At 46.6% G+C, this 27,499-nt stretch overlaps 1 protein-coding gene across 1 annotated transcript in view; it reads left to right on the top strand.

The window, feature by feature from the left end:
* XYLT1 (xylosyltransferase 1) overlaps positions 1 to 27,499 on the top strand; it is a 350,343-nt gene that overhangs the window by 74,666 nt on the left and 248,178 nt on the right. Inside the window, exon 2 of the mRNA XM_027528095.1 lies at positions 27,391 to 27,429. Within this exon, the coding sequence (XP_027383896.1) occupies positions 27,391 to 27,429 (39 nt within the window). The remainder of the gene's footprint in view (positions 1 to 27,390; positions 27,430 to 27,499) is intronic.

Genomic DNA, 27,499 nt, shown 5'->3' with positions numbered 1-27,499 from the left:
GTGTCCCCTCTCTTAGCCTCCGTTTCCTCGATCACACAATGAAGGTAACACCGTCTGCACTGGATCGCTTTGCTAGTTAGATGAAATAATGCATGTTATGTGGTCCACAGCACCTGGTACATTACAAGTGCTTATGACATTCAGTCAGTTATCCATGTTCTTATGGTAGGGGCTTAAAATAAACATGCTGGATCACTGCTCTGAACTGACTCATGGATACAAGTGCATCTTCTTTAATGCAATTGATGTGCCACCAAAATATTGGGTAGGAATAGGATCCTTTGAAATGGAATAGTTTTCTGTTGTTGAAATCCATCATGATTTTAAAGAAAGCATGCACACTTTTTAATTTCTGGTTGGGCCTAACTAATCACGCTTTTGCTTCAAGTTCCTAGGCCCCCTCTACCTCTCCATCAAGTATTTAGTAATCCATAAACAAGGCTTAAACTGCTATTTAAAGCAACTCTGCTGTTAATCCTTTTGTAAGAGCAAATCCTTTTGGAATGTGAATAACCTTCTCTCCCCCGCCCCCCAGCTCCTCCCTTTGGCTCTCATTGTGTAGAGTCAGGTTTTCCAATTTTATTTCTTTTAAGGTAGGATCATTCATGGATTGAGAGTTTGAAATTCTGAGCTGGAGGGTGGATGGAATTTTAAGAGTGGCTAACCCAGAATTCTCATTTAAAATATGGGAGGGCGGGGGCCTGGGGAATGAGGGCTCTACCCATCTGGATATTGGCAAAGCAGAGGCTCAGCCTGTGTCTCCATAAGTATTTTTTAATTGCTACATCAGTGACATTTTTTTTCTTTCAATTTTCATTAATTATTTTAATATGGCAAATGATACTGGGTTTTTTTTCCTATAAAGATGCTAATACAAATAGTAATCAATGTGCTTACTGTGTGCCAAGCAATTTTCTAAGCACTTGCTGCAAATTAACATTACATGTTTTAGTTCATTTACTCCTAACATCTGTTTTACAGATGGGCAAGTTGAGGAAAGAGGTTCACTCCCTTTTCCAAGGTCACACAGCTAACAAAGCGATGGTCAGCTTCCGATCAAGCTCATCAATCACAGGTGCCTCTTGGTTACCCAACTATACTGCCAGAAAGTTTTATTTCTAAAATAGAAGTACTTCAATAAGAAATGAGACTTGGTGGAAGAAAATATTCAGTCGTACGAGAGGCTAGAGAATCGTGAAACAGTTGTGTCAGCTTTGGAAGTGTGGACTTGTTTACAGGCACCATCCATGGTGTCAGACAGGCCTTTAGCAGGTTTTCAGTAGGGACTTGTGTTTGGTGCCAAGTAGAGCAGGAGGCTCCAGAAACACAGCTGCTTGGAAACGGACCAAGTCTGTTTCCTGCCATCATGGAGCATAAAATCTAGTGGACCAGAGACAATGCGCAAGACAAGCAAGATAGTGCAGCTTGGAGGGGGTAGTATTACAGATTACAGTGCTGGGGGAAATCAGACAGAGGGGTGTGTGTGTGTGTGTGTGTGTGTGTGTGTTCAGCTTGGAAGCTTGGAGGGGGTAGTTTTGTTGTAGGAAGGAGGACCCCTTCCGGGGCCCAAAACTGGGCTCTTGTCTAACACTCGGAAATGAATTGTCCGAGGAGCACATGTGCTGACAAAGCAAGAGATTTTATTGGGAAAGGGTACCCAGGCCGAGAGCAGCAGGGTAAGGGAACCCAGGAGAACAGCTCTGCCGCGTGGCTCGCAGTCTTGGGTTTTATGGGGATAGGATTAGTTTCCGGGTGGTCTTCAGCCAATCATTCTGACTCAGAGTCCTTCCTGGTGGTGCATGCCTTGTTCAGCCAAGATGGATGCCAGAGAGAAGGATTCTGGCAGATTGTCGGACATGTGGTGTCTCATTTTGACCTTTCCCGAACTCTTCCGGTTGGTGGAGGCTTATTAGTTCCGTGTTCCTTACCAGGACCTCCAGTCATAAACCAACTCATGCAAATGGTTACTACGGTGCCTGGCCAGGGCGGGTGGTTTCAGTCAGTGTGCTTTCCCTAATAGTATTGCAGTGTTGCGGAAAAACAGACAGAGGTGTGTGTGTGTGTGTGTGTGTGTGTGTGTGTGTGTGTGTGTGTGTGTGTTACGCGGACAGGGGCAGAAAGCAGGGGCCTACCTTTACCAGGATCATCTGTCTGTCACCTCTAGGAAGAGGTGACACTTCAGAGGACAGGAAAGTGACATGAACACGTTTGTCTCTTCACCTGCTTGTATCTCCTGTCCCATCATTGCCTCTCTGAACTGGGAATAAATGCAGAGAACTTTCAGGCCCGGGTCTCTTGGCCGCTCCCGCGGCCCTCAAGGACTCTGCAGTCATCTGCAACCAGGAGTCCTTCCAGGCCTGAGGTTGGAAAAGGACGCCACCACCCGACACCCCTCCATCAGGTGGAGATTGATACGCTGTGCCACGGGTGATTTATTTTTAGCTTCCTCTGTGAGAGAAGCAGTGAAGGCATGGTTAGTTTATTATTAAACAGAACCATTTATTCATCTGTGTCTTTACATATTGGTGATGTCAAAGAGAAGTCAGGTGGGTTTGGAATACAGAGTTGTACTCAGACTCAGAGCTGCTCCCTGCCTCCAGCTCTATCAGCAGCGGGAGGCCTATTTCTAGCCCAGTCTCTTCTCTTGGCAGGACTAAGTGGGATGCCTTCTGAGCAGCGCAGGTGGTAAGAACCAGGGTGGTGGTCACAAGGGGGCTGAAAGTGCCCACATGCCATCGGAGGTTAATTCTTAGCTCCAGCTGGTTGGGAATGGGGACCAAACAGGACCAGGTTTTCTCATTTTTCAAGCAAGTTCAGACACCCAGAGTTTAAATGCATGGTCTTCCTGAAATTTGGATATGGGCAGCCAACTGAAAAATTTTTTTAAAGGTTTCATAGACCAAAACCAAAATCAATCTGAGACTGAAAATATATCTGGCTACTTGGTGCCTTTTGTCTGAGGAACCCTCAAAAAGCAGCTGAGAAAGCCAGCTGGGTGTAGTATTCCAAGACTTGGTAAGAAGTAAAGAGGAAGACATTGGCAAATCACCTGTTTTCCTGGGACTGACTGTCTAGTCTAGTTCCTTCTGTCTCATCTGCTTTCATTCTGAGATGTTGGGCCCAGGGCTGGCTGGCTTTTGGGGTTCCCCTGAATGAGCTTCAATGCCTCAGCCATTTTTAAGGTGACTTGCCAGTGATCCAGGACATTTAGGGAGCCCCTTGTCTGAGCTGAGGCTCCATGCCAAGTGCTTTCCATACAGTGTCAGCTCACATTATCCCCTGCAGGTGGGTCCTCATGGCATCCCACTTATGAATGGAAAGTGTGGGGCTTCTGGAAACTAAGACCCTTTGCTTAGGATCACATGGCTAGAATGCAGCTGAGCTGGAAAACTCACCTTGGTCCGTCTCCAGGGCCTGAGATGTTGAAACACACAACTCTCTCTTTGACATAGCCACTTCTTAATTCAACTCCTACAATGTAAATCTTCCTTTTGTTAAAGCCATTCATCTAATCATTGCCATTCGGAGTCAACATTTGCTGTGCAGGGACCATATATCAGGCACCCTCTTTGGCTCTGGGAGATTGCATGGATGCATGCATACTCTGTTCTGTCCAACTCTTTGTGACTCCATGGACTGTAACCCTCCAGGCTCCTCTGTCCATGGGGTTGCCCAGGCAAGACTACTCTGGAGTAGATTGCCATTTCCTGCTCCAGGGGATCTTCCCGACCCAGGGAGCAAACCTGTGTCTCCTGCTTGGTACATGTTTAAAGGGTACCGTTTGATGAGCTTGGATGCATGTGCTCACCTGTGATGCTCTCCCTGCAACTGGATGATGAACATCATGGTCTGAAATTTCCTTATGACTCTTTGGAATCCCCATCCCCCACCCTTAACCCATTCCAAGGTGACCACTGGTCTGCTTTCTGTCACTATAGATTAGTTTCCTTTTCTAGAGTTTTGTATAAATGGAACGATAGAATATGAACTCTTTTTTTTGTCTGCCTTCTTTTACTCAACATGGTTATTTTGAGATTCATTCATATCAATAGTTCATTTCTTTTTATTGCCAAGTAGGATTCCACTCTGTAGATGTTACTGCAATTTGCTTATTCTTTCATATTTGGAAATTTGGGTGGTTACTTAACATAGAAAGTTTACAGGAGAAAGAAAAAGTTATTTATAATTCCTGAGTACGAATAATCCCTAATGCATTTGCTTTTTAACAATTTTTGTTTTGTATCTGGATAAAACCTCTGCATGCGTGCTAAGTCACTTCAGTTATATTTGACTCTTTGCAACCCCATGGACTGTAGCCTGCCAGGCCTCTCTGTCCGTGGGATTCTCCAGACAAGAATACTGGAGTGGCTTGCCATGCCCTCCTCCAGGATAAAACCTCTACCTGATTCTAAAGTTCAAATCTGCAAAACAAGAAGTATTTGGAGAAGTCCTTCTTTTTACCACTAAGTACCAATTTTTATTAGTTTTTATCTTATCCTTTAATTTTTTTCTTTCATGTATTTTTACGGGTATAATATGTATAATATAAACCTTGCCAGCTTAACCATTTTTTTCAGCTTAACCATTTCAAGTGTACAGTTCAGTGACATTATGTTCATGTTATGTTTATTATGTTCGTCCATATATTCCCATTGTTGCAAACCGTCACCACCATCCATCTCCAGAACGTTTTTCATCTTCTGCAAACCCAACTGAAACTCCATAAGCACTAAGCAACGATTCTGCATTCCACCCTCTCCAGCCCCTGGCATCTACTTTTTCACTTTCTGTCTCTATGAATTTGACTGCACTCAAAACCTCGTAGCAGTGGAATCATACAGTATTTGTCCTTTTGTGCCTGACATTTCTCTTAGCGAAATGTCCTCAAGGCTCATCCGTGTTGCAGCATGTGTGAGAATTTCCTTCCTTCTTAAGTCTGAGTAAGAGTCCGTTTTGTATATACCACGTTTTGTTTATCCATTCATCCCTCTGTGGATACTTCGGTTGTTTCCAGGTTTGGCTATTGTAAATAATGCCATTTAGACAAGGGCATGCATCTGTTTGAGTCTCTGCTTTTAATTCTTTTGGATACATACCCAGAAGTGGAATTGTTAGGTTCTATGGTAATTCTGTGTTTCATTTTTTTTTGAGGAACCACCATATTATCCTTTCAGCTTTAAGTGGCATATGCTTTTTAAATAAAAGGAGTTACAAGCATGTGACAAAAATAAATAAATAAATGACACCCATGAGAGAAAGAGGCAAATAAAGTAGAATTCTCTCTCCCCCATTTCTTCCAGTCTCTCTTAAAAGACATCATTGCTAACAAATTATTGTGTATCCTCCTGGGGGAAATACCAACATTTTCAAGTGTGTCTTGAGAGAGAGAGAAAGAGTGTGTGTGTGTGTATGTGTAACTGAGTCATATCCCTTATTTCAAGGATGGGGAAACCGAGAGGCCTCACTTGGCTTTTCGCCAGTCCTGAGGATGACATGAGCTGCAGAGAAGGCTTGGAGATCACTGCAGCTCCTGGTGCACGGATTACGTGTCCTCTGCCTCCCCTACCCCCAGCCGGTCACCCGAAGACCTGCACACCCACAGCCCTGGTGTGGCCCCCTCCAGCCCTCACCCACCGTACCCAGTCTGATTTCACTCCAGCGCTCTCCATGGGATAAGGTCTCATTTTCTTGCGGTAATAGTTTGCTCAGAAGCCCTGGGGCATCACTGCCGGGACAGACTGTGCTAACCCACAGGGGGTTTCCGTCTCTCAGCCGGCCTTTCTGATTTAAAGCTGCCTGTCAGATGCTGAGATTATGGTAAAAATAAGCTGTTTGGGCTGAATTTTGGAGAAGAGGCTGCCAGATGGGAACTCTGGAGTGTTTCCTTCTATATTTAGCCTTTATGGTGAGCTGACTGAAGTGAGCACAGTTTATTTTAGGAGGTAACTCCTTGGAGCAGGCATGGTGGATTGGGCTGCTTGCCCGGGGAGCGTTTGAAAGATCGTGAAGACTGACATGGAGGATGTGGCCTCTGACAGTTCTGGGAGAGAAGAAGATGCGCTTTTAGCTGTACTCACTTCGGTGGCTGGCAACAGTCCTGAGGGGCGGTTGAGAACTGCAGCCACTTAACAGGTGAAGCAGTTGAGACTCAGTGACTTTGTCATGTTCCAACGATTGCAAAGTGGTTGTAATAGAGCTGAGATAGGACAGAGGTTTTCCAGTTCCTTGTATCATATCCTTTTGGTACAAATTAAGTTCCTTGGGGTGTTCTTTACATGGAAGAATACTGAGGAGAAAGTAGAGGGTGGAATGGGCTTTAATCTGAGGTTGATAGGAACTTGTATAAAGAGCTGGGACTTCAGAGTAAAACTCTGGTTCAGTCAGCCTCTTCCTAGCTCTGCGACACTGGAGCGATTATTTTGTTGTCTTTTAGCCTCAGTTTTCTCAGCTGTGAACTGGGGATATCTCCTTAGAGTGTCATCATGAAAGTGAGAACCCAAAGGAGTGAAGGCCCATCGTGTACCTGGCACCTAATAGATGCTTAATAAAGAGCAGTCCTTACTTTTATCGAAAGGAAAGCAAGGTTTTAGCGTTGTCTTCTGAAAAAATACTTCAATTAGAAGGTGACATCTTCGATAGAATATTAATGAAGATTTTAGGTTAAATTACACAGGCATGTATTTAGAGGGTCATCTTTTGGAAAATGGCCATTACCAGTTATCTGGCAGACGGATATTTCCATCAGAATTTCCTGCAAGGGCCTGGCCTCTTAGAACAAATCTAGTAGACATAATCAAAATCACATATTGTTTACAAGGTGGTTATAATAAAATGAATTTTTAGTAAAAATAATAATAACATCTTCGAGCAAGTGAACACCCATTTGGTATGGGGACTGCAGTGTCTCTGTCTGTCTCTTTCATACACACACACACACACACACACACACACACACTCAGACATATTGTCCCAGAATAGTGTGTCTACTAAATGCTGAGCATTCACTGAACATTTATAGAATACCAGTTGTATGCCATACCTAGAGGGGTGAAAACTCCGAACAGTTGAGTAGATGTGTTTGACCTGCCCTAATTCAACTGTGGAGAAGAAGACAAAGGAGAACAAGAACAATGCAAGACGTCTGACCGTCATCTTTGTTCTTCTAAGCCTCAGTATTTCTGTCTGTACAATGACCACAGCTGGAGATAACCATCTCTGGATTCTTTGTAGCTCTTTGCTTCTAGAACTTGGTCAAGGTCAGGAATTTCTTTTCCTTGATCTGCACCCCAGCAGGCTGATTCAGAACTGCAGGTTCAGCCTCCCTTTTCTAGGTGAGGCGGTTCCAGCATGAGTGTTCAAATGCTCAAAGCTTTCAGTCATCACTTGGCCAAGCCAAAAGTAGAAAGTAAGTCATGTCTGGGCTTTGAGGACTTCCTGATCATTCTGGTTATCTTTCGAAAGGGAGGTATGGAGAGTGGATTGATTGCTGTAATCTTAGCTTCCATGCCACAGAAGGCATGGTTGTTCAGCTTTCTTGATTAGGATGTGTGTGTCAGTGGGATCTTAAAGGATGTGGTGAGGGAACAATGAGCCAACTGAATGGTTTTCAAAGTCCTTCCTCAGGAGATAGAGCATGCTGGCTGTCTTGCACACCGGATTTAAGCCTTGGCCCCACTCATTACCTGCTGTGTGATGTTAGTAACTGTCTTTACCTCTCTGAGCCTGTGTTTTCCTTATATTAATACCTGTGGTTATTGTGGATTGAGCAACCAATTTATCCTAGTTTGAGACTTTCATGATTTGAGTATTGAATACCCAGGTAAACTGGGATGGTGACCATGTTAGTTACAAGGTTGAAATAAGCCAGAGCACAGGGCACATAGAGGATGTTAGGAAATAGAAAAGTGAAAGTTGTTCAGTCGTGTCTGACTCTTTGCGACCCCATGGACTGTAGCCCACCAGGCTCCTCTGCCCATCGAATTCTCCAGGCCAGCATACTGGAGCGGGTAGCCATTCCCTTCTCCAGAGGGTCTTTGCAACCCAGGGATCAAACCCAGGTCTCCCGCCTGGCAGGTGGATTCTTTACTGTCTGAGCCACCAGGGAAGCCCCAGGAATTAGTATGTACAGCTTGGATTTGTGTATATGTTGGGGGGATGTTTTTGCTATTCATTTCTTTTAGCCTGTAAATGCCTCTGGCATTTTCCTAAGCCACAGAACTCCAAGTTGCAAATTGACATTTGTATAACCTAGATCGATTTCTTTTGTCTTTCTTTGTTGTAGAAAGAAGAAAGATATTCTGTATACTGTGACAAAGTGACACCACTTTCTTCATTGTCTATAGCAATAATGAGAATTGATTAACTTGCAAAGTTAGTAGGTCCTAGCCACCTGTGGCTTAAACTGTGGGCTGTGTTATGATCGCTAAAAATGGGAAATAGAAATGACTTGAAACTCATCTTGAATCTTCAGCGTATCGGTTCACTGAGTTGGTTTTCAGAAGCACCTGTGGATCCAATATGGAAAGCCAAGTAGATATGATCTGGAGGGTAGCACTGAAGCAGGTTTCTAACGAAGACACACGTCACTCCACACTAACCTTGTCAGTGACTCCTGAGACCCAGACCCCTTCCTGGGAGACCCCGCCACCCGGGCGCTACACCAGGCTTCCCCCCCTTGTTGCCTGCCACCCTCCCCCCACCCCACCCATTCTAAGCTCAGACCTCCTTTCTTCGTTTCTTAAAAGTTATGGGTTCTCAGAGTTATAGAACAAACTTAGGTTGCCAGTGGGGAGGGATAGGTAGGGACTTTGGGATGGGCACATACACACTGCTATATTTAAAATGAATAGCCAACAAGGATGTATTGTACAGCAAATAGGACTCTGCTCAATGTTATGTGGCAGCCTGGATGGGAGGGGAGTTTGGGGGAGAATGGAAACATGTATATTTATGGCTGAGTCTCTTTGCTGATCATCTGAAACTATCACAACATTGTTAATCAGCTATACCCCAATACAAAATAAAAAGTTCAAAAGGCAAAAAAAAAGGATATGTGTTCTTTCCTACCGCAGAGCCTTTGTTAATGCTGTTCCCTCTGCCTAAAATGCTTATCCTTTCTCCCATCTCAGACCAGCTGCTCTTTCTCTGAAGCCCAGTTTAAGTTTCACTTCCTAAAAGAATCTTCCTGTCCCCCACCCTGGTTGAAGTTCCTCCGTTTTGTGGCCTTCCTACATCATCTTCTTTGGCAGCGCTTATCACAAACTTAACTAAACCACCGATGTGGTCATCAGTTGTTTGATAAATGATAATTGACTCAATCAATCCCTACTCTGTTTCTTTATGTATTTATCGACAAGGTGACAGTTGTTGAATTTTACAACCATAATGAGAAGCTATGGGGGCTCCCTAGGTGGCTCTAGTGGTAAAGAACCTGCCTGCCAATGCAGGAGATGTAAGAGGCATGGATTCTATCCTTGCTTTGAGAAGATCCCCTGGAGAAGGGCATGGCAACCCACTCCAGTATTCTCGCTTGGAGAATCCCATGGACAGGGGAGCCTGGTGGGCTATAGTCCATAGAGTTGCACATAGTCAGACACGACTGACACGACAGCACGCATGTACGCCTGAGAAACTATAGATCAGAGTGCCCAGGAACAAGGGGTCTGGAGCCAGAATTCCCGGATTTGGTCTAATTCTGACTCCAACACTTTGCCACAGTGTGACTTTGGGCATGTTGCATAGCTTCTCTGAGCCCAGTCCCCTCATCTGTAAAATGGGGGCTAGTACCAGCCCCACCCTTATGGGGTAGTTGTGAGGATTGAGTGAGTTAATGCATACAGTGGCTTAGGAGAATGCCTGGCACCTTGCGTGTGTTGGCTGGTGGTTGATGCCACCGTTAGTTCTACTGCTAGTAGCAGTAACTGTCTTGAGAAATGTAACTTAGGAAAATATTGAAAGGAGAGAATGTTAGTTGTTTGCACCACATGATGACTTTGTTTTATTGGCAAGCTGTGTCATCATAGAAGAGTTGTTTAAAGCCTCAGTCTCCTCATCTGTAAATGGGATCGGTGCAACCTACTCAGCATCACCTACTCACAGGGTTAGTGTGAGTTCAGAAAGATTCATCGGACAAGTGGGCCCACGGCAGGTGCTGGGTGACACTTAGTGGTTCAGGCACCGTGAGAAACTCATTAACGGCTCCGCAGAGGCCACAGCTGGGGATGCCTGAAATGCGCTTGGGCTCCAGGAGCCGGACCGTAAATCCAGGCTCCACGCAACAGGCCTTCTCTGTGATTTAAAACAAAACAAAACAAAAAATAATGATGGATGATCCAAGGTGCTGGTTTTATATGGCAGCTAACGAGATAGCAGAGCAAATAATTGGAGAAGGTATTGCTAACAGACACAATAAATATAGCTGCGATTACATATTAGCAGTTCTCAAATGGCTCGTAATGCAGTGAGTATGCATGAGGTCAAGAAGGCGTTAGAAAACAGATGTTTAAGTGTGTTACAGCTTTATGATAGAACTCGCGCTTTGTAAAAGAAATAGTTATTGGGTGATTATTATGAACCAGACATTATCAATGTGCTTTAGACATTTTTAAAAAACTGTTTATTTTGTTTTGGGTATAGCCAATTAACAATGTGATAGTTTCAGATGAACAGCAAAGGGACTCAGCCATACAGATACATGTATCCATTTTCCCCCAAACAACAGCCCCCCATCCAAGTCGCTACATAACATTGAGCAGAGTTCCTTGCTCTCTACAGTAGATCCTTGTTGGTTATCCATTTAAAATTGAGTGCTTTACAGGTGTTGATTCAATTACTCCTGACAACGGGCCTGGCAGGTAGGCATTATTAATATCCCTATTTCACATATGAGGAAACTGAGGAACCAAGAAAGTGAGTAACTTGTTCAAGGTGGAACAGAGCAATTGACGGACCCAGCATCTGGGCAGAGGTCATCTGACGTAAGAGTCTGTGTGCTCTGCTGAAGCATGTGGAAGGGTATGATGATTGGAAGTAGATAATTGAATGCAAAATACCCACTTTCTCCTTGCGCGGGACAGACCACCTGTCCTTGGTCCTGATATCCAGGCCTTTCCATTGATGGAACTTGTCTAGTGGATTCTGGAATATTAACGTTGGGAGAACGTTGGTGCTCAAATCAGTGGAAGCTATATAATTTCTTCTCTGTACCTTTGACACTCTGCCCGCCCTTCCTTCATGCCCTCTCCTGAAGCTGTTTTTCTTTGAATCAGTTAAAATGTGTGAGTAGTTTACCCTACCTGCTGAAAGCAGGGTCTTAATTAGCCTTAATTTTTGAAGTCGGCAGCTGTAAACTGTGTTGAAAAGATTGAAAAGATTAGTGCACTAGTAATAAGATAATTGTCCCTGAGAAATGCTGTTAGCATGTAAACACAGTTAGTGTGTGAAATCAGAACAACTGTAATATTTCCCCCATTTGGTGTTTAAAGATGCTCTTGCATGAATAATTATAACTAAATGCAAAGTGCAGAAGGGAAATTCTGCATGCTTTTATTCTTTCTCGTTCATGTCACAGTCCTGAAATAAAAGTCTGCTCAGTGGAATCTCTCCTGTTGCTGCTTCCCTGCCCCCAGCGTCCACTTGAAATTAGAACCAGGAGTGGGGTAACTCAGGGAAATCCCCCAAAATGAGGGATGCTAAGCAAACGAAATCCACAGATCCCACTGTAGCTTTTTAGCAAGGCTTTGGGTAGGAAATACCACATATGTGTGCCTGTGAATGTTCTCAAATGGTTGCCTATGTTCACACACATATATGCACACACACACACACTCGCACACACACACACACACTCATATGCAAAGCTGGAAAATAGTCTCAGCTACATACAACAGAAGCCAAGGCAGTAAACCTCAGTCTGCCTTTTTAGACCTAGAAGAGCTGAAAGAGACTATACTGCACCTGCCTGGACTCTGGAAGCTACTCTCATGAACTTTTGGTCCTTGGATACATTGGCAACTTACTTTCATTTTACCATGTCAGCACGTCATGTCTTCCCAACAGACCTCATGCTACATAGCATGAATCTCAAATATGCTGTGTCGCCTATAAAGTTGGGCGTTGCCTATAAAGTTGACCCTCTCTGCTTCCTCTTCTCAGACATCAGCCAACCAGTAGGTTGAGCGCATCTACTTCTGTTCAGTCTTCCATTCCCAAGGGACTTGCTTGACTTGCAGTTGGGAAAACATCCTGCAACTGTTAAGTGAGCTGCATTCTGAGCATGGTTCTCTTAGGGTCCATCCCAACATTGCTTGAGCTTCGGTTGATTTTGGTTCAACAAGAATTTGCCCAGTGCTCTCTGTGTGGCAGGCCCAGAATTTTGGTAAATATAAGCACAAAGAAGATCATCTTGGAAAATGGGACCAGTAGCTAAAAGACAGAGAAGGCGATGGCACCCCACTCCAGTACTCTTGCCTGGAAAATCCCATGGATGGAGGAGCCTGGTAGGCTGCAGTCCACGGGGTCGCTCAGAGTTGGACAGGACTGAGGTACTTCGCTTTCACTTTTCACCTTCATGCATTGGAGAAGGAAATGGCAACCCACTCCAGTGTTCTTGCCTGGAGAATCCCAGGGACGGAGGAGCGTGGTGGGCTGCCATCTATGGGGTCACTCAGAGTCAGACACGACTGAAGTGACTTAGCAGCAGCAGCAGCAGCTAAAAGAGTTGTTCAAATAGCAGGGAAGAAGGAGAGCAGAGAACCACCCCCAAAACTTGTGGACTCTGCTCCCGACCACGTGTTCCTGGTTGTATGTTTGTATACATTTCTTGAGTCCAGTTTTGGATTTTGTAGCCAATTGAATTTTATAGCCAAGTTTGCTCTACGACAAGTCCATATCCCAGCCTTCTCTCCCATCCCAGGGCCTCTGCTGAGAGCTCTGGGACTTGATATACAAGAGGCTACAAACCCCAGTGCCCACAGTAGCTACATGGGGCCCTAGTGAGGGGGTCAGGCATGTGTCCTTAGCTGGAGGGCGGGCACATGCCCCATCTAAGAGAGACAGCCTTTTCCTAGATCAGCAGCCAGGGCCTTATGAAATTGATGGATTCCTGTTTCCAGGTCTCCTCATTTTCCAAGAAATGACAGAGCTTTGTAGTTTTGCATGAAACCTCCTGAACTGTAAGTGTTGCCCTCACATGTAGCATTTTTCTTTTGGAAACGTGGCACGGGCTGAACAAAACCCATCTGAGGCAATTACTGCCTGTAGGCCCCACTTTGCTGTTTGCTCTGTGGGCAGGAAACTCTCCAAGATGCTGTTCTCAAGGAGCCTGTAAAACAGACACTGCTGCTGGGTGGTCAGCGATGAGCCCCACCGCCTTATGGATTTGGTCAATTTGAGACGGAAGACTTGAACTTGCATCCTGCTTCTCCGGGCTCATCCTTTCTCATCCTGCCCCCTCCTGCCCCCTCTGTTTGCACAGATGTCTCAATGAAGTTCGTGGGAAAAGAACACTTACTATCCTGAATAGATCCTACAGTTATGCCAAACGTCACGCGTGTGAGTCTGGGTCCCCTGCCCCCGCCCTCCTGGGCAGGAAAGCCTAGAAATCAAAGGGGATCATTGTAGACGTGGGTCAGCCGAGCCGCCCTGGGCACCGTGGTCGTCTCCTGGGGGCTGATTATCAGCTTGCTTGAGGATCTCAGGCTCTTGCCTGACCTTGGCACAGGGTCTGGCGAGTTTGGCTTTCTGGGTGGAGAATGGGTTGTTTCAGAAACAAAGCCATTGAGACCGAGTCGAGGAGAGAACTCTATTCACTGGTGAAAGGAGCTCATTGTACAGACTCGGTGGGCCCGGCAGGACCCCCTTCCTCTGGCCTCCCCCTCCTCCCTTTTCCCCAGCTGGGGCTTTGTCCGTGAGCCCTTCACAATGCTTTCTCCCGGGCTGCGCTTTCTTTCCCCTTTTCCTGTCTCAGCAGCTTTGGGACTGCCCTGTACAGGAGGAGAGTCGGGCTCGCAGCCCCCGCACACGTTCTCGGCTCCTTGGGCCAACTCTGTCGTCGTGGGTGATGAGAGCGCTTCCTTCCGGGAGAGCTGGGAACAAACAGCCAGTTCACAGGCAGCTGCACTCGGTGGAAGTGCAGGAAGCAAGAGAACAGTGGGCGCTAACAACCTCTTCCTGTGCCACGCTCTTCACCGAAGCCTTCCCACCGGGCAACCCCCAGCCTGATGCCCAGTGCTGCCGCCTGCCCCGCCCCCTGAAAGTCAGGACCATTGGGCCCCAGGTAGAGGCTTGTCATTGAGTGAACTGCAGTGCTCCGTTTCCCTGTGCTTTATTAGAGCTTTTCTTTCTTCCCTCAAGTCCCAGCATCCTGAACTTTTCTTCCTTGGGACTAGGGCTGACCGTGGAATCATGTTGATTAAACAAATCATCTGGCGGGTAGAATGGTACTATCCCTTGTGAAGAGCAGTAAAATATGGTCATTGAGAGATGGGAGATCAGGGGGACTTCCCTGGTGGTCCAGTGGTTAAAAATCTGCCTTACAATGCAGGAGATGTGGGTTCAACCTTTAGTCGGGGAACTAAGATCCCACATGCCATGAGGCAACTAAGCCTGTGCACCTCAACTGCTGAGCCACAACTGGAGAATCTGAATGTCTCAACAAGAGATCACGCATGACACAATGATGATTCCCCCATACAGCAATGATGTAGCCTAGTAAATACATAGATATTTTTAAAAAGAGATGGAAGGTCACAAACTCCCCAGCCCTGCAGGTGGGGGGGGGGGGCTGTGGCCAAGAGGAGGATGTGTGCCCATCTTAAGTAGGTGGCAGCTACTCAGCTCCAGCTGTAGCCATGCCAGCCCACATCCCCATTTGGCCAGATCTTCTGACATTTAAGAAAAGCCAGAAATCTGGGTATGGTGAAATCACCCACTTTTTAAATGTTGGCAACTGGCTTAAAAAAAAAAAAAAAAGTATTGTGCACTATGCATGTCAAACCATACCACCTCTGCACACTTTGGTTAACTTCTTAAGAGATATGAAGGTTAAATGAGCCTGGCCCTGCTTTTTGGGCAAGTCTTTCTGAGATTCTGTTTCCTCCTCTATAAATTAAGAATACTGTAGGAGATCCATAGTCTAGAAACAGGCGAATATACAAATAATGTCATCAAAAGCACTGCCCAGTGAGACGAGAAAAAAATAAAATCATCTATGTTTCCAGACTTTATGGCCATCTTGTAGTAGCTGCCCCAGGAGGATGGAATGAGCATTTACTGAAATGCACAGAAATGAACAGAGTGTTTCATAAGGACTTAAATGAAAGCTGTCGTAATGGCCATTGTCTGTTGGCTCAGTCACCTTCATCCTCAGCACCCTCATCAGCATTAAGACATGCAGGAGAAAGCCAGGGAGGCAGGAAGGAGCACTGAGTCTCCCCGGGACCCAGCCCTTTGAACCCTCAAGACCATGACTCTGACTCTCTTTGTACCAGGCCTCTGCCCACGTGTCTCCTGCAGATCCACTTGCCGACCATCTCTCTTCTAGCCTAGGAAGGAGGCTCCCCCGCTCCCAGGCACAGCCAAGAGCTGGGGATACGCCCCCTGCATCCGCTGTGAAGCTCTCCGCTCCGTTGCCGTGTGCCCGCATCCTGGGATCCAATCCCCCCGTGGCTTGAATCAGCAGTTCTGTGTGTGGCCTCTTGGAGACATTCCAGACTTGCAGCACTGCTGAATCATAGTTTCTCCAGAGCTGGGATATGCTGTCTTTTGGACAAAAGTTATCCTGGCTAGAGGCTCTGGTGAGGATCTGAAGAAGAGGAAATGAAGAAAAGGAGTGTGGGAAGGACTCACATAAACACTGATTTTGGCAAAAAAAGGATGAACCCAGGATTTTGTATCAAGAAACTTGGATTCTAGGCTGGGTTTTGCTCTAAATGGTGTGTGCCCTTAGGAAACTACTTCCCATTCTGGATTGCATATGCTGCTGTTGCTCTTTAATCACTAAGTCATGTCCAACTCTTTGCAACCCCATGGACTGTAGCCTGCCAGGCTCCTCTGTCCATAGAATTCTCCAGGCAAGAATGCCTGGAGTGAGTTCCCATTTCCTTCTCCAGGCTATCTTCCCGACCCAGGGATCGAACCTGGGTCTCCTGCTTGGCATATGGGTTCTTTACCACTGAGCCACCTGGGAAGCCCCGGGTCTCATATGCCATAACAGAAAATGATGGGTTTGATCTAGGTCAGGGCAGGAAATGCATTTCATCTCACTGGAAAATAGGAATGTACCAATAGTGTCTGTTCACAAGCCGTGCTAAGAATTTGAGGCCAAGTAATTGCCTGGTAATATCCACCTTGGACATCCCATAGGGAAGCTGCTGCTCACCTTCCCCGTATCTCTTCAGTGTCTTTCTGGTATTCACAGTTTTGGATTCTTGGGCTCAAATCTTTAAACTAGATCTTTGTGGAACAGAAAACCTACCTCGCAGTCCCAGAAGCTATAGAACAGAGTGTTGTGTCTCTGGACAGTGTCTCCAGGACACATTGTTTCCACTTGGGCCATCTGCCATCTTGGTGACCACAGCAGATGGGTGTCAAATTGGTATGTGTTGCCTGGCCTGTGCCTGGGAAAAGCTAATTATTGGGCTAGGCTGGAGATGCAGCTTGTATTCTGAGCTTAGGAAGACTTGCATCCCAGCAGAGTCCGGTGACCAGCTTCAGAAGGACTGCAAGCCCGGATGGTCTACCAGCGCATCTTGTCTGGCTGTGTTGGGTGGAGGTTACGTTGCTCAGTTTTTTCTTGGCATGCTGCAGGCATGTCTCGTTTCTGGTCTGAAATGCCTTCAAGCTGTGAAAAACACATCCCATAAAGTGACAGTAATTGTCCTCCAAGAGGAACTAACATTTGTGGCTTGCCTACTTGCCACCAGGGCTGAGCGAGGTTCTGATACTCCATCTCTGTCAGTCTTTACAGTAACCACTGAGAGAGTTATTACTCTTGTTCTTGTTGTGATTAGTATTCTTAAAGGTTACGTAATTAGCCAAAGATCCAGAGCAACCAAATGGGACAATCTGGTATTTCCTAATACGATGTGATCCAGTTCCCTGCTCCATAAGGCTTCCTAGTGCCAACAACTCACAGAACCATGAACCGTGGTTAAGTGATTCTGATTTACAGTGTGGTCGTACCCCTGGGAAACAGCATAGTCTAGTGGTCAAAAGTGCAGCCTCAGGGCTTGGGCTGTATGTGTGTGTGTGTGTGTGTGTGTGTTAGTCGCTCAGTTGTGGTCGACTCTTTGTGACGCTGTGGCCTGTAGCTTCTGGGCTCCTCTATCCATGTAGTTCTCCCTGCAAGAATACTGGAGTAGTTGCCTTGCCTTCCTCCAAGGGATCTTCCTGACCCAGGGATTGAACCTGGGTTTCCTGCATTGCAGGCAGATTGTTTACATCTGACTCACCAGGGAAACCCTCAGGAGTTGGGCTGTCCTGATCCAAACCTTGTCTCTGCGATTTACTAATGAGTGCCTTTGAGCCTCGGTTATACCGTCCTGTAAAATGGAGCTGTTAGTACTAATAATACCTATGAATAATCTGAGCTGTTGTGAGTTTTTAATGAGAGTTCTTACAGCCCATTTATTATAATGTCTTGCTTCACTGTGAGCCCAGTGTTGGGCTGCTTTTCTGATTATCGTCAGTATTGATCAGCCACGTGACCCAGGATCACTGCATGAATAAGGGGGAGGTGACAGTTGTGTGCAGTAGCCAGGCAGCAGCCATACAGCTAGAAGCCATACTTTCTGGCAGAAAAGCGCATCCAGGGCCTCAGGCAGGTGTATTCAAAGCGTAGTTCCAAGAATTGTAGTTCTGTGCACTTTGTAAAGGATTACAAAACCTCCGGAGGCCCACGCAGCACGAAGTGTTCTGTATAATGGTTTAGATTTTTAGTGACTGTTTGCGCTCAGAGATACACACGCGGAGCTGAGAAACACTAAAGCCATTGCCGAGTTTCCATGCATCTGTGGTTTCTCCTCTCTTTCCAGGATGGGGATGGTCAACTACTGATCCAAGGGCTTCAGGCTTCATTTAGCAGTTCTTTGAGGTTCTGTTGGTCCTTCCTGAGGTCTGGACTTAAATATGTGGAGGGAATGCAGAAGAAGATCTAAAAGGTCTCTGAACTTTTTGAACTTTCAAGACCAAAAAGAGACAGACAGAGCAAGGGAATTCCACCCCGTTTTCAGGGCCCAGTCACATCTGTCACCATCTCTCTGATGCAGGGAGAGGCCCCTTGCCCTCTCCACGGGGTTTCTGCTTTCTCCCCTGAGTCCTCTTTGAAGGTGACTTTGCATTTTCCAACAAGGTGAGTCTGTGTGGTGCCGGCCTGTGCTCACGTTCCAAGAGCAGCCTTTCTCAGAGAACAAGGGCGTTCTGTGTCCATCATGTGCCTCCCTCATCGCCCGGAGCCGCCTGGCCGGCACGTGTCCCGCCTTCATCTCGGGAGCCCCTGCCGTGTAAGATAAGCGCGCCGTGGAATCCCACAGAAAGCGCTATTGTGTGAGCACCCTGATGGCTGTGACCAGGCCTAGAGAAAGAATTAAGACGGGGTCACACGCCCCGGGGCGGGGGGGGTGCTGAAGGGAGGGGAGTGGTGACCGGGTTTCTGGGGCAAGAGGGATACCTTCACTATTTACGTGGGGAGAAAAGAAGGGGCCAAAACCACCCTGCACCTTGCTGTGGACTGAATGTATGGTGGTGGTTTTAGTCACTAAGTCCTGTCTGACTCTTTATGACCCCATGGACTGATGCCCGCCAGGCTCCTCTGTCCATGGAATTCTCTAGGCAAGAATACTGGGGTGGGTTGCCATGCCCTCCTCCAGGGGATCTTCCCAACCCAGGGATTGAACCCAAGTCTCCTGCATTGCAGGCAGATTCTATACTACTGAGCCACCAGGGAAACCCAGATGGAATATATGTGTCCCTCTAAAAATTCATATGTTGAAATTCTAATATCCCGTGGGATGGCGTTAAGAGGTGGGGTCTTCGGGAGGTGATTAGGTCATGAGGGAGGAGCCCCCATGAATGAGATTAGTGCCCTTATAAAAGAGACCCTGAAAAACTCCCCTGAATCTTCTGCCACGTGAGGTCACAGCAAAAAGACAGCTATCTATGAATCAGGAAGCTCTCGCCAGACACCAAGTCTGCCAGCACCTTGACCTTGGACTCATAGACTCCAGAACTGTGAGAAATAAATTTCTGCTGTTTATAACCCACTCAGTCTGTGCTATTCTCTTAGAGTACCCAGGGGAGGCCAGGACACACCCATCATGAAATTTCTTGGAGGCACAAAGCCTGAGCACCAGAGTCCCAAGCATGCATCAGACACTTGGTGGCTAGCTGGTGTCAGAGGTTGGAGTCCTAAGCAAGATTTTTGGTTTTTCACTGGCTGTCTTTCTCACCTCGGATGCCTTTAGTCTTGTACTATTCGGAATATAATACAAGAGTTCTCAGGCTTCAGTCTGCCTGACTTGCCCAAGAGTGTCTAATAAAAATGCAGATTCTTTGGATCCTTGCCCAGAGAGCCTGATTCAGTAAGTTCACACTATTGGAAACACCAGGATATTGGTTAAAGGACCAGTTTCTGGCAGTGTACAGACCTGAGCACCAGACCTGGCCCCATCCCTTATCAAATCTATGTTCTCGAGCAAATTGTCTTGCTGGAGCGTTAGTTATCTGGTCTGTAAAATGGGCAGTTTGAGACTTCCCTTGCCAGGGTTACAAGGAGTTCACGCACTTGACACAAGTAAGCTTTCAAAATGAAGTAGGTAACTTTACCCACTCACTGCTGTCCACTTAGGTACAATAGTCTTCTTTGATGGCTCAGTGGGAAAGAATCTGCCTGCAAGGCAAGAGATACAGGGGACGTGGGTTCGATCTCTGGGTTGGGAAGATCCCCTGGAGGAAGAAATGGCAACCCACTTCGGTATTCTTGCCTGAAAAACCTCAAGGACAGAGGAGCCTGGCAGGCTACAGTCCATGGGGCCACAAGATTCGGATAAGACTGAGCGACTAAGCATGCATGCACCCAGTTATGTACAATAATTCTCAGTCCAGAAGAATTATGATCGAGTAGGGTTGGGTGTGGAGGGTTATGTCTTAGCCTTCACAAGCCTGGAAGAAGAAAACAAAGGGACGATTATCTTTGAGTTTCTAGCCAGAGACCAAACACTTGAAATATCTGGTTTTAGTTAATGTTCACAACAGCCTGTGATATGATATCCTGTTTTCAAGACAGGAGGTGACTGTGCATCTGAATTGGTGTGAGACGGTCCAGGTTCACACCTGTTAAGCTGGTGTGATTGTTACCAATGCTCGTTTTCACTTACAGAGTTTGCCAGACAATACAGTCTATGCTTTGCTGTCTTGCAGTAGCTCTGTAGGAGAAATATAGACCCTCCTGTTAACATCATGTAAATGAGAAAGTAAAGCTCACAGATGCTATGAGGTTTGGCTGAGGTCACTAGTCTAAGTGGTTGTCATTTGCTGACTCACACAGTTCTTGGGAGCAAAGCCTTTAAAGAAGTGATTCAGTTAAAATGTGGCTTTTAGAAGGGATTTCTAATCTAGTCTGAGGGTTTCCCAGATGGCTCAGGGGTAGAGAATCTGCCTGCCAATGCCAGAGATGTGTGTTCGATCCCTGGGCCAGGAAGATACCCTGGAGAAGGAAATGGCAACCCACTCCAATAGTCTTGCCTGGAAAGTCTCATGGACACAGGAGGCTGATGGGCTACAGTTCATGGGGTCACAAAAAGAGTTGGACACGACTGAGTGACTTAAACAAAAACAACAGTCCAGTCTGACTGGTATCTTTATGAGAAGAGGAACTTTGGGCACACAGAGACACCCAGAGGCTGCTGTATGGAGTAAAAAGACTATGTGAGTACACAGTGAGAAGGCAGCCATCTAAGCAGAGAGGCCTTCAAAGAAAAAAAACCCTGCTGGTGCATTGACCTTGGACTTCTAGCTCCCAGAATTGTGAGAAAATAAGTTTCTCTTGTGTAAGCCACTCAGCCTGTGGTACTTTGTTATGGCAGCCTGAGCAAGACTAGAACTGGGCTTGTGCATGATCTGAACCCAGGGCTGACCCCTAACCTGTATTCTTTTCCCACAAATGATCCTTCTTTGCCCTGTGCCCAGCCTGCAGTACAAGTGACCACATCCAGTTAGGCCTCTGGCCTGGCATCCACGCTCAGCTTCCTCTGGGTGCTCTCACCAGGGAGTGTTTCTCCAGCAGGCAGCGGTGCTGAGTTTTTGATCCCATGAAGAGCTCGTTGCATTTCCCAAGGTGCCTGCTATTGAACAGTGATGAGATTAGATCCAGTCTCCGGATGGTGGAAGCTCCCTCCTATGGCGAATCAGAGGACTCCCTGGGCGAGTGCCATCAGCCTTCTGCAGCTTCGTCCTGGGTGTGTCTGTGCTGAGTCTTACTGGGGACCCATTGTCTATCTGCTGACTTGATGGGCCTCAGGGGGGACCTGACTCAGGAAGCCTGAGTCACATGTTTGTCACCTATTTCCCAAAGACTTTGCTTAATGCCCAAGAACAAGCACTATCTTATGATATCTCATATCATATGAGATATAGATATGATGTCTTATCAAAGACAGGGAGGAGAAAGCCCCTTCCAACTTGTAATCAGGCTCCTGCCTCATTTAAACAGTTAGCTTTGGGATAGAAGGGCACACAGGGTCCCTTTAAACTCAGTTCTGTCTCCCTCATGGTGCCTGCCAGGCAGAGTGCTAGCTGCTGAGTTGGAGCATAGTAAACGTGTGTGAACGAGGCTTACCCGGGGCTCAGCATGACCAGGAAAGCCAGAAACGTTTGATGCAAGCCTGAAATGAAAATGAACAAATTCCTCCTCTTCTCTCTGCATTCTTTATAAAAGCTTAATTGCTTGTTAAGATTAGGCCCGTGGCCCTGATGGGCTCAGAAGTATCTGAGCCTGGTTTCCCTGGTCATACAAGCAAGACTGTTGAGGAGCAAACAAGTTTGATTTCTCCAGGACCTGTAATCAGGCTCCCGCCTCATTTATACAGTTAGCTTTGGGATAGAAGGGCGCACAGGGTCCCTTTAAACTCAGTTCTGTCTCCCTCATGGTGCCCGCCAGGCAGAGTGCTGGCTGCTGAGTTGGAGCATAGTAAACGTGTGTGAACGAGTTTGGCTAACTCTGCATGGTTCATGCTGTGGCACAGTGACTGCATTTTGTTTTTAGTTTTGACATGTGTGCTAATTTCTATCAACCGTGTCCACTACCTTTTTTAAAAATACAGATGCTCAAAAACGATGCCAGTCGTTAAGGTGGTACTTAACCTTTTACTTCCTGTATTCTTCCTTTTGATAAACACTATCTAGGTTGCAGGATTACTTTGTCTAAGGTAGGACTGTATTGTCTGATAGAGCTACTCTAAAATAGCCCAGGTTTCTTGAATACAGGGCATTGGGACTGAATCCAGGCTTCAACAATATCTGTGTAAACTTGGACGAGTTATTCAATCTCTGTGGTCATCAGTTTCCCCATCTCTATAATGGGAATAGTAGTAGAGTCTACCATAAAGGTGTTACAAGGGGTAAATGGAATGATGTGTGTATAGAGGTTAAGCCACGGCCTGAAACATGGTATGACGTTAACAAATTATTAGCTGTTACTTAACAAGTAACTTAGTAAGTTACTACTAGTATTCATGACTATTCTGAATCTTGGTCAAATGATATGCCCATGGAATAAAGTTTAGAATAAACCAAAGGAATGGGAAATGTCTTTCTCAGAGCAAGGAGGTTCTGAGTGATGACCCCCTTTAATGTTATCGTGCAGCTGAAAGTGTTGGTCGCTTAGTCGTGTCTGACTCTTTGTGACCCCTTGGGTGTAGCCTGCCAGGCTCCTCTGTCCGTGGAATTCTCCAGGCAAGAATACTGGAGTGGGTAGCCAGTCCCTTCTCCAGGGGATCTTCCTGACCCAGGGATCAAACCTGGGTCTCCTTCATTGCAAGTGGACTCTTTACCATCTGAGCCACCAGGGAAGCCCCAATATGTTGTAATGGCGCCGAAACAAATTCAGAAGAACTGGTATATTTAGTGAAGAGGGCTGAAGGCTGACTCAGAGATAGTACCAAATACTGATGGTGAGTGTTTCTTTGCTTGGTGTAAGGTCCATCTCGAATGGAGCCTGGTACATAGTAGGGTCTCAGTAAATGATAGCTATTAGCTGTAGTTATTGCAGGTTCCTGGATGTATTTGCAGACTTAGGGAGAATATGTATCTTTTCGTTTCCAAGGCTGGACTGTATACAATACATTTTAGTTCTATCAAGGTCTACCTTGGAGAGTATATTCACCACAATGGCGCTGTGTAACAAGTCAACCTGAAATGGCTTGAGACAACAGGCACATATTCTGTCTGTGAGTGAGGTGGGCTCGGGTTTGGCTAATCGAGGCTGGACTTAGCTTCAAGCTGCAGATTGGATTGGGTCTGCCCCGAGTGCCTCTAATCCCCCTTGGACCAGCAGGCTACCTGGGGTGTATTCTCCTGAGCTGACCGGCAAAAGCACAAGAGGTCATGCTCAATCATGCACACACATTTCAAGCTTCCACGATGTCTTAACTGCTAATGGGCAAGCCCAAGTTCAGGGAGGAGGAAGCTTGCTCTGCAAAGCAATTCACGATCACATGACCAGAGGGTGTGGATCGAGGGAGTGGTGAAAATGAGGGCCACTGATTCCATCTACCCAGTTCCCCACTTGGCTTCCCCACTTTGTCATTGCAGTAGATGATATGAAAGGGCTTTCCTTGCTTTAGGTGGTTCCCTGGTTCTCGGTCCCCACATTAAGATTCTAAAAGCTCTCCACTGTAGCATCCGAGCACGTTGCGAATTCCCCATTGGTCTCCGAGAGCCTTTCCTCTGACAGACAGGAATTTACTCTACTGTAAACCAAAGAGTCCCAGTTTAGACAGACGCGATGGATTAGGCAGACAGCATCATTGACCCAGTTCCACTTCGTTAGCCTTTCCAATTAAGGAGGATGTTACTGAAAGTGAAACCTCACAGAGATACTGTCATACCTTGAATCCTCTGGTCTGAGCCTCTGTAGGCAGAGTCTTATATCTCAAATGTGCACAGAGGGAGGGGAGTGAGTTTGTTGGCCAGTGAATCCTAAGTGTTAATGACATGGCCGTTTGTGAGTTACTTTGTCTGTCTTCTTGGCTAAATAATTAACATGCTAAATAGATAGCATTTTTGCTTTTGTTTTTCCAGAAGCTTTTTAATGAATATTAATCCTCTGACCCTGCCCCCAGAGGATCTCTGATCATGGAACACCAGATAGTTGGTGCAGCATTGTACCCATGGATCAGGCTCTGGGTTTTGTCAACACGGATGTCAGAGGTTTCCTGTGGCTTCCTGGGAAAGTCTTTTTCAGTGAAGTTGTTCATGGGGTTCAGGATGGCATTCTCCCCTCTCCCCCGCCTCCCCCATGGGATTCTGAGCAGTGAAGCGTAAGCCCCAAACAACAGCCAAATGCGCTGTGAAGTACAGCTTAATTAATCTGGGCATGCACCCAACACCCCATCCAATGCTTTGCAAGGACCTGGCCTTAAAAAATGAAGCTAATGTCTGAGAAGCAGCTTCTTATCTTCCAGTCAAAATCTGGATGCTGGGATCGGAATAAAGAGAGGGACAGACAGACACACAGAGGCTGACTTGAGCTGAAGCACAGACTTGCGTGCTGTCTCCCATTAAACAGTGTGAGTCTGACCCATGCTGCCCAACATGGACCATGGCCTTGCCTCCCAGACTAGAATGGGCCCTGCACAGTGTACTTGGCCTGACCCTTGGAGCCTGGGAGCACAGGGTTCACTCTCTCTGCAGACAAGTGATACAGGAGCTGGCTGGGGGTGCTCTATGAAGGATGCTAAAATAATGAGCCTCACTTGAATAAAGAGTGGTTCAGCGAAGGTTCTCCCCCGCTGTAGTGGCTACCTCTTCCCCCTTGACAAGGAGCTGGTAAGGGTTTGAAGACAGAGGGTTGCAGTATTTCTTACAAGACTTCTTAGGTTGTTGTTGTTGTTGTTTTAATATTTGTTTGTGTGGCTGTGTTGGGTCTTAGTTGGGGCACGTGGGATCTTCCTTGTATCATATAGGCTCTTTAGCACATGGACTCTCTAGTGTTGATCTTGGTTCCCCCAGCAGGGATCGAACCCTCATCCCCCTGCGTTGCAAGGTGGATTCTTAACCGCTGGACCATCAGGGAAGTCTTTCTCCAAGTTTCTTTGTGGGCCAAGGCTGCAGTGTGGGAAGAGGGGGAAAAACGCCCCTCAGTATCTTCTTGGGGATGAGGAATGTTCAGGGCCAGGGTGGAGTGTGAAAATGAGAGTGAGATGTCCTCTTGGCATCAACCTCTGAGCTGCACCATTGAAGAGACGCTGGGAATTAGAACTGAAATTGGGAGAGAAGAGTCCCTTGTCTTGAAGGAAAGGTCAGACCAGACCAGAAAGCAAAGCATTCCTGGGGTTAGGTATCTGACCCTCATCAGAACGAGGCATCGTTATCAAGATGCCACAGGGGAGCAGTGATCAAGAAAGTGAGTGACAGTTACTTAGGATGGTGAGGGGTTTAGATGTTCCAGTCTCTCTACACTTTCTTTCTTTTTTAATTATGGAAAGAACACCTAACATGAGGTCTGTCCTCTGACCGAAATTTTCAGTGTACAGTGCCATGTTGCTAACTCTAGGCTCTATGCCATACAGCAGATCTCTGGAGCTTATTTGGCTAGTGGGACTGAAACTTCATACCCGATATACATAGCATCTCCCCACTTTCCCGCTCCTTCCAGCCCCTGCCAACCACCCTTCTACTCTCTGCTTCTCTGAGAGTTTATTTTAGTTGCCTCATAAAAGTGGAACTATGAGATCTGCACCCCCATGATCCTGGAAGCCAAATTCTTAATAGCCAAAACATGGAAACAACCGGTATGTCCATTGACAGGTGAATAAAGAAAATATGGTGTATATATATGTGCTGCCTGCGTGCGCAGTCGTGTCTGACTGAGTGACCGACTCTTTGTGGTCACTCAAAGGTCACTCCCATGGACTGTAGCCTGTCAGTCTCCTCTGTCCATGGGATTTTCCAGGCAAGAATACTGGAATGGGTTGCCATTTCCCCCTCCAGGGGATCTTCCGACCCAGGGATGGATCAAACCTAAGTCTCCTGCGGCTCCTGCAATAGCAGGCAGATTCTTTACCACTGAGTCACCTGGGAAGCCCCATATATATACACACAGTGGAATATCATTCAGCCTTCAAACAAGAAGGAAATCCTGCCATTTGTAACAACACGGGTGAACCTTGAGGACATTGTGCTAAGTAAAATAAGCCCATCACAGAAAGACGAATAAGGCGTGATATCTACATTTCCTTCTTGTTCACAGCAGAGGGCAGGGGGCTGGGGCGAATTTGCATGCTTTCTGGAAGCCTGTTTTGGAAAATCTGCTTAGATAAAGCTTCCAATTGAGTTTGCCCTTTGGGGCTCTAAAATCATGCCCATTCTCAGGCAGAGGCAGCTTGAGGTTACTTTCCCAGAATCATGAATCCAAGATGATTAAGTGCAGGGCCAACGTAGTCGAGACAAAAATAGCCTTTATGTGCTGAGTTTCCTGTTTTCTTTGGAATCCACTCGCTGAAAACCGCTACCTCCTCTCCAGGCGTTCCTTCCTCCTCTGTACCCACCCTGCCCCCACCCCGGAGTTCACGTTTAATGACCCGAGAGAATTTACCACCGAGCATTTCCAGTCAATTGGCTTTTGTCGAAAGTGAATGAATGGGACTTTCTCTGGCCTTCTCCCTCCTGAAAGGAATCTTCCCCAGCCCATTGGAATGTGCCCCACAGACCGGGAATTAAGCTCCTTCTTGTCCTTCTGTCTCGTTCCTTCCCTTATTCTTTCCCAGATCAGACACAAAGTGGTGGCCTTGCCCCTCATCGGGACTTTATATTCTTTCAGGTTTATTTCTAATCCTCTTGCGGACCCATCTTCTCCCTCCCGTCGATGCTTTGAGCACACTTTGAGATGCTCTGCGAGGGGGCTTTGTTTGTTCTTTCTTTACACTTGCACTTCATCTTCTTGCGTGATCTCCTGCGGGTGTCCCTGCAACCTCCTAGTGAAAAGTTTTATCCTTCCTCATGTGGGTGTGGGAGGAGGTGGAGAACGTCGCATGGAATGGGGGCGACAGAATGAGGACACCCTCCCCGTGCGGTTGCTTGAGCACTGCAGAAGTACAGCTTTGTTTTAAAGTGGTGCCAGGGTAGTAGGTTACGTTTCCCCCCCATTCACAGGCATTTTCTCCTTTTTTCCCACAGGAGCCACAACCAAGCCCAGTGATCACCCTGGAGACCCAGGTGAGTACCTCCCCATGGTCTCTGTCACCTTCTCTGCCCTGATGCTCAGAACCACCTCTGCAGGGAGCGT

Source organism: Bos indicus x Bos taurus, chromosome 25 (assembly GCF_003369695.1).
Source record: "Bos indicus x Bos taurus breed Angus x Brahman F1 hybrid chromosome 25, Bos_hybrid_MaternalHap_v2.0, whole genome shotgun sequence".
NCBI classification, from domain to species: domain Eukaryota; kingdom Metazoa; phylum Chordata; class Mammalia; order Artiodactyla; family Bovidae; genus Bos; species Bos indicus x Bos taurus.
This window is presented reverse-complemented; position numbering and strand designations above follow the sequence as displayed.